At 50.7% G+C, this 11,343-nt stretch overlaps 1 protein-coding gene across 1 annotated transcript; it reads left to right on the top strand.

The window, feature by feature from the left end:
• Positions 1-641: 641 nt before the first annotated feature.
• Positions 642-1,523, top strand: LOC136562500 (syntaxin-1B-like). Its single transcript, XM_066559369.1, has one exon. The coding sequence runs from the start codon at positions 642-644 to the stop codon at positions 1,521-1,523; it is 882 nt and encodes a 293-aa protein (XP_066415466.1).
• The last annotated feature ends 9,820 nt before the right edge of the window (positions 1,524-11,343 follow it).

Below are 11,343 nucleotides of genomic sequence, written 5' to 3'. Positions count from 1 at the left end.
GATGCTGCTGTGCAGGGCCAGGCGCTGGGTGGGATTTGGGGGATGCTGCTGTGCAGGGCCAGGCGCTGGGTGGGATTTGGGGGATGCTGCTGTGCAGGGCCAGGCGCTGGGTGGGATTTGGGGGATGCTGCTGTGCAGGGCCAGGCGCTGGACTCCGTGGTCCCTGCGGGTCCCTGCCAGCCTGGCAGAGTCAGTGACTCTGTGTCATTTGCCCTTCATTTGGTACATCCAGGAGCTGAGTTTGGTACATTGTGAGGCCGCGGGAGTTTGGAGCCCGCTGGAGCCGTTTGGAAGGCCGGGGGTGCCGGGTAGGCCACCCCCTCCATGCCCCGTCTGTCGGGATTTCTGGGTGTCCTTGTTCCTGGGTGAATAAAAGCGTCTTTGTGCCGAGCCTCGGCGGATCAGGTGAGGAGCCGGAGCCCGGCCCGTGACGCAGGTGCGGGCGGTGCTGGCAGCGCTCCCGGCCCGGGCCTTTCCCCCGCTCTGCCCGGGACGAGCCCTTCCCTCCGCCGGCGGTGCCCGGCCCGGGGCTGACGCAGGACCTGCCCTTCTCCATCAATATTTGCTCTGGTGCCAGCAGCGCTCCCGCAGGAGCTCCAGCCTCACACGTCCCCGCAGACGGTGCCGGAGCCCCGCGCAGCATGAGGGACCGGCTGGCGGAGCTGCAGCAGCGAGTGGCGGCCGAGGGGGACCCGCACGACGACTCCCTGAGCTTCGACAACCCCGCGTTCGTCGGGGACGACGCCAGCCCCGTGGGCCGGGCGCTGCGGGAGGCGGCCGAGCTGTGGCGGGCGCTGGAGCGGCTGGAGCAGCTCTCGGAGAGCATCGACAGGACGCAGCAGTCGGTGCTGTGCTGCACCTCGGAGGAGAGCATCGCCCGCGAGAAGAGCGGCCTCGGAGCGGCCCGCGCCGCCTTCGCCCGCCAGGCCGCGGCCCTGCAGCCCCGGCTGGGAGCGCCGCCGGCGGCCCCGGTGGGGGGCTCGGGGCGAGCGGGGCCCCGCGTCCGCCAGACCCAGCTGTGGCTGCTGCTGCGCCGCTACGGCGCCGTCCTCGCCCGCCACTACGCCCGGGAGAGCCGCTACCGGCACCGGCTGAAAGAGCAGATCCAGAGGCAGGCGGAGCTGGCGGGCATCAACCTGGGCGCCCAGGACGTGGATCTGCTGGCCGAGAGCCCCCAGGGGCCTCGCATCGTCGGCCGCGACCTGGAGGAGCTCAAGGCCAAGCATCACCTGGGCCTGGCCCAGGCGCGGCAGCGGCAGCTGCTGGAGCTGGAGGCGCAGCTGCTGGAGCTGCGCGGGCTGTTCGTGCAGCTGGAGGGGCTGCTGGCCCAGCAGCACGGCGCTGCCGACAGCGTGGAGCAGCACGTCCTGCGCACCCTGGACTACGCGGCCCAGACGGGCGGCGGGGTGAAGAGAGCCGCCAAATACCAGCGGCCGTCGCGGCGCTCGGCCCTGCTGAGGGCGGCTCTCGGGCTCTGCTCCTGCTGCCCCTGCCTGCCCTGCCCCGGCCGGGGCCTGCGCTGAGCCGGGGCTGCTGGGGCATTGCAGCAGCGCTCCGGGATTCACCCGTGCCGGGCGAGAAACGGTGTCTGGTGGGAGGGAGAATGTCCTGCGCTCCTGGAACAGCAGGGCAGGAGACGTGGACACCTTGTATGATGGTGCGAGGACCATGTGTATCTTGTAGAATGGTGTAAGGACCATGCACGCCTTCCTTGATGGCACAGAGACCATGCACGACTTGCTTGGGGATGCAGGACCCATGCACACCTCACATGGCAGCATGGGGATCACACACACCATTCCCGATGGCACAGGGACCATGCACACCGTTCCTGATGGCACAGGGACCATGCACACCGTTCCTGATGGCACAGGGACCATGCACACCATCCTAATGGCACAGGGACCATGCACACCTTCCCTGATGGCACAGGGACCATGCACACCATCCTGATGGCACAGGGACCATGCACACCTTCCCTGATGGCACAGGGACCATGCACACCATCCTGATGGCACAGGGACCATGCACACCTTCCCTGATGGCACAGGGACCATGCACACCATCCTGATGGCACAGGGACCATGCACACCTTCCCTGATGGCACAGGGACCACGCACACCGTTCCTGATGGCACAGGGACCACGCACACCGTTCCTGATGGCAACAGGGACCATGCACACCATCCTGATGGCACAGGGACCACGCACACCGTTCCTGATGGCACAGGGACCATGCACACCATCCTGATGGCACAGGGACCATGCACACCTTCCCTGATGGCACAGGGACCATGCACACCGTTCCCAATGGCACAGGGACCATGCACACCTTGGATGGCAGCACAGAGACCAGTTGCACCTTGCACAGAGATAGAATAACCATTCACACCTCACCTGGAAGCATGAGAACCAGGAACCTCTTGCACAGTGTCACAAGGACTGTCAACACCTTTCCTGATGGCACAGGGGCCTTGCAGACCTTCATGGCATCATGGGGACCATGCACCTCCATTGCAGCACCCAGCCAAGAAAAGCACTTTTAACACTCCAAAACCTGACTTCAGAACTGTCACATTTCTTGATTTTGTTACTGTTTCAAGGAGAGAGGGCAAAAACCCTGTTGAAGTTTTTGGCAGGTCTGTGGTTACATGTGAGGGGACCCAGTGGCTTGGTGCCACCAAGGAGCAGCATGAAGGCTCCTCCACCACATCCCAATCCTGATTCTCCCCACTTCCTCCATTTTCACTCCCTGGGGGTTATTTTTTGCATTCATGTTGCATTTTGGTCGTTGCTGCTTTGTCAGGCAGTGGGTCAGCTTTGGGCTGGGTGTTCCTCGTGGCTCATCTCATGCTCTGACACCAGGAGAGGGTTTGCACAATTGTTCTGGGAATCTGCAGGCTTTTACTTCAACCTGCACCTTTCCAAATCAGCCAACATCCCACGCATGCTGGAAAGCTGGAAACTTCAAGTGGCCCTTTTTTCTGGTCCCTCTATCACCACCTAAGTTTCCCAAAACCTTTCAAATTAAAGCTTTGGGCCTGATTAAGTTTTTTTGGGAGCCTTTGTGGTAGGTCCCTCTGTGTCCTGACAGCTCATCCCAGTGCTCTCAGCCACCCTTACATTTATTTTCATCTTCTGGCTGAGCTTTAATAAAACAATTTCTCAATAACCTCTTGAGTGTGGAGAGTTATTTCTTTGCAGCAGGGAGCCCAAAGCTAAGGAAGAGCAGAAATTGAATCACTTCTCAGTGTGTTGATTGAGTTAAATTCTTAGGAATGTATAAAACTTAATTTTCAGGCTGATAAATTCATATTTTCTGTTGACCTGGAAGACCCCCACGCCAGGAATGTCCATCCCTATGAGAACTCTGGGAGCCAAGTTGAGTGGTCTCTGCTCCTGCCCTCTTCCTCCTTTTTTATTTTCCATTTGTGAGGTCTGAATGAATATTCCTTTTTTTCATTCAAATTTTGATGAACGGAAGATCACCTTTATTTAATTTTCATTTAAAAAAAAACAACAATCCCACAACTTCCAGACCATTGGAAACAGCCCTGCATCTCACATTTACTGTGTGGCTGCAAGAGCCACCTCCTGGGAAGCACTGAAGTTATTTACAGCCTCCCAGGATACAAAGAGAAGGGAAATAAACCTGCTGAGGTTGGGAGGTGGCAAATCTAAGCTCAATAAAACATATTTAACCTCCTTTCATGCCCCACTGTCACAGCTCCGTGCAAACAACCTCCCTGGAGCCCTCTCGGGTGGCTGGGCAGCGTCTGGCCCGACTGGTTTTGCTGCTGGAGATCATTATCATTTATCATTATCAAACTCAGGGGAAGGCTGGGTCAGCAGCAGTGCCTTCAGCCAGGACGTGTTCCCTGAGGATTTCATGGAGCACAGCTCCCCTGGAGCCCAGCACAGAGGGGATGGTCCTGTGCTCATGGGGCTTCAGCAGCCAGAGATCTCCTGAGTGTGGAGAAAATAACCCTGATTGTGTTCAGGGATCCATGAGGAGTTAAAGGAGGAGGAGGAAAACAGGAGAAACTTCATACCTTGGAGTGGATCTTCCCACCAGTGGATTCAGTGGTTAATGAGCCTTCATGTATTTTTGAATCTGCCTGGTGGCTTTTCTTTAAATACTGGCCTCAGACAGGATCTAATTATTGCAGAGCAAAATAATTAATGATATTGTAATGTGGGCATGAATGCCCAACAGGATGGGGAAGATTCCTTTCTCTTCTGCCTCTGGAACACATTTAGGAATATTCCTGGAGATGGTGACACCAAGGTGCAGAACCTGCTGGAACAATTCCAAGAATATACACGAGAGAGCTGTTTTGTCACAAATGAGCATCAGAAATGTAAGAAGTTCACATTTAAAGGGAAAAATAAGAGAAAGCCAAAGTTAAAAATTGAAGCCCCTCAGCTCTGCTCTGCACTCACACTCATGGAAGGCACTGAAAGAGGAATTTTTGGTAAAATGTGTTAAAAGGAGCTTATGAAAAGCCCAAAGCCTTTGTAACTGTGCTGGTAGCACCTGCAAAGTCTTTCTGTTGAAGAAGTGTCACTGAAAAGATTTTTTTTTTTAAGAACACAAAATCTTTTGCTGACATTTAGACAAGTAAATAATTCCAGAGCAAATTAATCACCCTGCAGAACTTGTTTTTAAGGTGAGGTGGGTTATCACAGCTCGAGAGTTCCTGCTCAGGGACCCTGGGGAGGTTGTGAATTCCAGCTCAAACACTGAGCTTTGGTCCTTTCAATGTTGTTGATTTTTGATGTCACAACAAAGCCCCACAAACAGAATAATTTCTTGTAAATGCAGGTTTTTAAAAGCCTCCTGAACACTGAAAAGGAACTCAGTTCCCTGAATTCTCTTGCATTTGAACCATCTCTTTGGCCAAACATCTGGGCATCCACATTTATCAGCAAAATGGGGGCAGGAAGTTGAACCATGATTTCATTTTGTTGTTCTCCAGTTCCCCAGCACAAGAGGAAGGATAAATTCTTCATTCAAAATATCTAAAGATTTTAATTCAATAGGAGATATTGAATGGATTATATTTGCATTTTTTTTTCATTGAAAACCATTGCTCAATATTTCCAGAAATTTTTCAAAAGGGGATTTTTTAGTTCTCAAATCACACTTGGTAATTTTATTCTGAATATACTTAAGGTCAAATCAGAAATTCATTCTGCTGTGGGGGCTACCAAGTGATTGCCTTGCTTCAAAACACTTTTTTACATTTCCCTCCCCAACCCAGGAATGTGTCAGCAGTTTAAATTGACTTGATTTGTTTTCTCCCCAGTTTTTCATGTATTTTGCAGTGAATCAACAACTGTATTCATAGAGCTCATCAAATATCTGCTGCTGCCTCTCCAAAAAATATGGAGATCTGGCTCACAAGCCTTTCTGCAGGAGTGGGGATCTCTGCCAAGAAATTCAGGGGAGACACTGCTTGTCTTGGAAACCCCATCCTTGGGCTTTAGCAACAAATTGAGCTCATTTTTGGTGTTTGCTTCAGCTGGATGTCTTGGGTGTCCCTGATCTGTGTGGGCAGCCTGGAGCAGGTCACATCTCAGTTTTTAAGGGGGTTTCACTACAGGCATGAACTACATTGCATTTTTCAGGTTTAAAATACTGCTGTTGGATTTTCCTGTCAGGGATGAAATTTTATCTCCATGTCTCTTCCTGCAGACAACTCATACAAAAATCTACCAGCAATAATTTAGGATCACACAATCCCAGAATTGTTTGGTTTGGAAAAGGCCTTAAAGATAATCCAGCCCCACCCCCTGCCATGGGCAGGGACACCTTCCACCATCCCAGGCTGTTCCAATTCCCATCCAACCCAGCATTACACACTTCCCAGGGATGGGGCAACCACAGCTTCTCTGGAAAACCCATTCCAGGACCTCCCCACCCTCACAGCCAGGAATTCCTTCCCATTATCCCAACTGACCTTGCCCTCTGGCAGAGGGAAGCTATTCCCCCTTGTCCTGTCACTCCTGGGCAGCTCAGACTGGAAATTCCAGTTTCCCAGAGCCTGAAGCCCTGTTTGCACAAATCTTTGTGTTTTCCAAGCTGAGACTCAGGGGCTGTTCCTGGATGGGAGGGCAGAATTTTCATGATGGGAGAGAAAGGAGAGGGATTTGTGGCAATTTTTTATCCTCACCATGTTCCCATCACACCGGGAATGATGGATACATCACAGTTTGCCAGGATCCCACAGTGGCACTGCAGGATGGATCAAGGAGAGCTTCTCAGGGATGATTTGGTGCCTAAGCGCTGTTTGCGAGGCTCCAGGTGAGATCCAGGGGACAGCTGGATGCTGTCCCTGGCAATCTGCATTGCTGGGACTCTGGGAGCCTCGGGGATGAGTCACACCCAGGGATGGGACAGCGGTGACAGTGCAGGGATGACTGTCCTGGCTTTGCCTGGAAACCGGGTCAGAGCCACCTTTGCACCCACGGTGATCAGCAAGGCTTTTAACAGCCCTAAATTCGAGTTCTGGTGCAATCCTCTCTTCACAGGATGTTTTTAATTTGGCTTCATGACCTGGATCAACTTCTGCTTCTCTAAAAAGGGGCTTTGTTTTAATGATTTTGTCAATCTATGTGCACTACAACCTCTCCACAGAGTCTTTGATAACCTTTCACTCAGAATACAGAGTTTTTCAGGCTGGATTAACACTGAGAAACAACAGAATTGACAGTTCAAGCCCAGCAAATGGGTCAGGCTGAACTTTGCTGTATCAAATACACCTTAACGAGAGTTTTCCCTCCTGTTTGTAGTGGCACAGAGCCATTTGTGATGAGGAGCTGTTTTACAGCTCAGATGTTCTGTCTGGCTTGCAGGAGTCTGTCTCCAAGACAGATCCTGTGGCACTTGGTTTTATGGGAGAAGGAGGTGGCCTCTCTGTCCTCCAGGAAAGGCCCAGTATTTTTTATTCTTCACGAAATTACGGTGGCTGAGTGACATAATTTCCCTTATGTTCCTCAACAGTGAATCCTATTTCCCAAATATTAGCACAGCAATAAACCTGAGACCTGTAGAAAGCTTTGGAGCCATCAGCCAACAATGAGCAGACTGGTGGTGACTTCCAGATGGAATCGTGGGCAGAAAGCACCAAACAGGAGCAGCCCATGTCATAAATCACAATTATTAACTGGCATCATTATTTGGGCCACAAAGATCAGTTTTTACTTATCTTTATTTTTAACAGAGATGTGAATCAAACATGAAGTGGGAAAACTGGAAGAGTTGTTTCCAAGCGTGGTTTTCCAGAGTGGTTTTCAAGAGCAATCCTCTCCCTGCTCTCTGGGTGACACGGTGAAAACCTTTGCTCCTTTTTGTCCCCACGTCATATCCTTCAGAGGGTGGATATTTCTACATTTAATTCTGATGTTATGCAAATGGGAAGAGAAATAATCGTGTCAGTGCCTCTCTGAGGTGAGGGTACAAAGGCTTTCCATGCTTTTCCACACTAGGATGGCATAACTGCAATAAAACTCTGTTTTACTCACTGCTTTACACTCAGCTCAACTCTAAACCAGCTCCTGTTTAAATCATTTACTCATTTTCTTTTTATATGGAGCCTGACAGGCTTCAGAATAACTGAAGTGGAGAATATTAGGAAGAGAGGAGCAGGGAAGATAAACAATCTTGAGAGCAGTGTACAAATGCAGCTCGTTCAGTGCTGGAACGGGAACATTCAGGCACTTTTTCCAAAAGAAGCAATTAGCACTTTTTAAATAGCTGCAAAAACTCCTTGTGTTCACTGCCATGAGGAATGGATGAGGCTTATTCACCACAACAAAAAGGATTTTATTGAAAACAGGGAGCAGATAGGAGACCTGAAACCCAAACTTTTGTTGGAAGTTAGTGGCTGTATAATCCGAGTGGAGCAGGGAGCTGGGTTGGTTAAGGTGGGCAGCAGATATCCATGGGTTTCCTACAGGAATTTTTTGAAGTTTTCATGGTTCCTGCCCCAGCATCCTCAGAGCTGAAGTGTTTCCTGGTTTACTATTTCAATATAGAATGTCAGGATGGTTTGGGTGGGAAGGGACCTTAAATCCCATCCCATCCCACCCCCTGCCATGTCAGGGACACCTTCCACTATCCCAGGTTGCTCCAAACCCTGTCCAACCTGGCCTTGGACACTTCCAGGGATCCAGGGGCAGCCGCAGCTGCTCTGGGCACCCTGTGCCAGGACATCCCCACGCTCACAGGGAAAATCTGGTGGCTGAAAACCATCAGCAGCACAGGAAGACCATGAAATTCCTGACCCAGATTGGGTTTGGATTCAGCTCTATCCACAACAGCTGCAGGAAATCCCAGCCAGGGTGACTGGAGGGGCTGTGGGGCTCATCGAGTCCAGCATCCCACGAGCCCAGGTCAGCTGGGGCTCTGCTCAGCCAAGTCTGAACAACCTCCAGGGATGGAGACCTAAATCTCTGGGAAATCATCCCTTGGGGGAGTCTGTTAAAGAAATTTCTATTCAATTTGGTGATTATTGAGAAAGCTGAAGTGTAGGTTGGCTGTAACTTGGGACCTGAAGCACTTCCTCTAATTTTGCTCCATATTCTTGGATTTTAACCATGCCTTGTCAACGTTCAGAAATGTAAATAGGGACTGGAGCAGATGTGCCTCAGTCTAGGATAGAAAATCAGTATTTTGTCCTTTTGTCTCTGAGCTGTTGAGGAAGTTCTGGGAGAGGATTGTGGACGTGACCCAGCAGATCTGCTCTGCCGTGGAACGTGGGCCCTCTCTCTTGTGCTGCCTCAGAATAGAGTTTAAAAGAAATCATTCTTATTTCCATACTGAGTCATTGCTGGCACTTTGTTGAGCGAGTGAATTTCGTTTCAGCTGGTGGTGAATTGGGGACAGGTGCAGAGGATCAGCTTTTTGTTCTCCTGGCAGATGCAAGGAGGGGGGAGAGCAACATGGTTCTCCTCCATAAAGCAGCCACAGAATAATGGTAAATTAAGACTAAAGCATTTCTGATGAATAAAGGCAGAAGCACAAAGTTTCAGAAGAAAATGTGATCCACAAGAAAACTGAAGTTTCCAAACTTGCAAAATACTACTTTGTTGTAAAGCCAGATATTTATAATTTGTTTTAGTGGCTTTGAAACATCTCATGGAATCATTTAGGTTGAAAATAACCCAGCTGGAGGAGCAGAAGGTGGGTGAAGTCACCCAGCCCAGCACATTCTGGTCCCAGGTAGGTGGGAGGGGTTACAATAGGTACAGACCTCAGAGCCTGACCTTGGACCCGGCCACCACAGAATTTCTCACCAATTCATTGCAATCTGTTTTTTGCACTTATATCATTCCTAAAAGTGGTTTTGGGTAATTTGGGCCTATTGTTTTATTATTTAAATGGTCATTTCTCAGTTAGAAAAGGCTACAATAAAAGTCTTCAGCGATTCAAAGCTCTCTCTTGAGAAAAGTGATGTAATCAATAAAATTAACTATGAAATACTTGATTAACTGATTAAATTTGGGTTTTAGACACTGGAAAAGCTACTGCCAGTCCTTTTCACTGTCAGACAGTGAACCCTCCTGGCTTTGAGGGCAGCCAGTTTTGGGGCAGGCTGATGTACAAGCACAGGCTTTGGAGTGTAAGAAAACCCGAGTGGTGATTTCAGCAGAGCTCCATCCACCCCAGGGTCCACATCCTGCATCCATTTATCCTTCCAGGGACAAACTCTGAGCTGTAATTCCACCCCAGTTTGGCAGTTTCATAATTTTTCATCGTTTTCCCACCGTTTCACGGTTTTCCCAGCCAGCGACAGCCGTGTCCCAGGGTCGGCACAAGCAGCCCCTTGGCAGCTCTGGGGACGCTGCTCAGGCTCCTCCAGCCCATCTGCCACACGGGTCCCAGGGATTTGTGCCTTCAGCGGGGAAGACACAAGGAATTATTTATGTGTGGGCTCACAGGGGAGCAGCCCCGGCAGATGGATCCCTGCGGAAAGCTCCGAATCCCTCATCAGATCCGTCCTGTGGATGCTGCAGGAGGGCGATGCTGCGGCCAGGCCTCTCCCGGCCCCGTGTCCGTGGGCGCTCCTGCCAGAGGGAAAGACCTTGGCAGGGCTGAGGATGCGTTTTAGAGGAGGAAAAGCGGCAGGGAAGGGAAGGAAGCGAGGCCTGTGGGTGGTTTGCAGGGAGGCTGCGGGCTCTGCCAGCAGGGAATGAGGGGCCGAGATCCCGCTCTGGAACTCGGCTGCTCCATCCCTGTCCCACCCGGCGGTGTCACCGCCAGCCCGGGCAGTGTCCAGGGACCTGCAGCCATCCCTGTGCCAATTAACACCCCCTGTGCCAATTAACACCTTGGCCGTGGGTAATTAACCCGCGGGCGCATCCCGGCTCTGCCCCTGCCCGCGGTCGAGAGCGGAGCGGAGCCCGGCCGAGCCCGGCCCGGCCCGGCCCGGCCCCTTCCCACAACCCCCCAGCCTAATTAAAGGGCTTGATGTGTGCTAATGGCTGCACTAATTAAATGTTGCTGGTTATCATTAAATAATGAGGCTCACCAGCATAGGCTGTGCAGCGAGGCGCTCGTGGCTCTGCCCAGGAAACCCGGGAGTTCCCTGCTCCAGAACGGGATGATCCAAGGTTTTTTCCCAGCATCTTAAAGCATTTTGACTTGTTTAGCCCAAAGAATTTTAAATCGGGAACATTTGAACGGGCTGTGGAGGGAAACATCCATCTGCTTGCTGGTTTGGGTCACTATTGATCCCTCCAGTGTTCCAGAGGCTCGGGGAAAATCGGATATCGAGCACGTTCCCAAAGGGAACATTTTTGCATGTGTACAAAGCTGAATTGATTGCAAGAGTGCAGCTAGCACTGTGAGAAATTTCAGCTGGTTGTTTTCCTGGTGCACCACAGAACAATGTTTTTTGTGTCATTTCTGCACCATAATTCTCAAATTTCCTGAACTAAGCAGAATATGAAAAAGCAGAGTATTAAAGACTCATATCCACTGAAATATTCACGATATAAAATCTTAACACATCCACAACACTAATTTAAAACATTCCAGCCATTGGGTAAAAATAAAAACTGGGGAAAAAACCCAAAACACACAGCAGGGCTGAAAATCCAACTTGTTTTCACTACTCAGTTGCAGATAACCCTGGTGAATCAGAGAGTCCTTTTAAATCCTCATTTTATATAATTTTATTATCAGAGAGGCCAGCTGGGATCATTGTGGCTAAAGATTACCAACATTTCCATTACCATCACTTTATAGCTTGGCCATAAACATCCCTCAGAACTGGGATGGTCCAAGGCTTTGCTTAGGAAGAAATTTTTACCTTCAAAACTTTGAGTGACTTCGGAA

This window comes from Molothrus aeneus, chromosome 14 (assembly GCF_037042795.1).
Source record: "Molothrus aeneus isolate 106 chromosome 14, BPBGC_Maene_1.0, whole genome shotgun sequence".
Lineage (NCBI taxonomy): Eukaryota > Metazoa > Chordata > Aves > Passeriformes > Icteridae > Molothrus > Molothrus aeneus.
This window is presented reverse-complemented; position numbering and strand designations above follow the sequence as displayed.

Excerpts from the sequence above, each read along its gene's own strand:
- LOC136562500 (XM_066559369.1), top strand. The coding sequence starts at position 642 with ATGAGGGACCGGCTGGCGGAGCTGCAGCAGCGAGTGGCGGCCGAGGGG.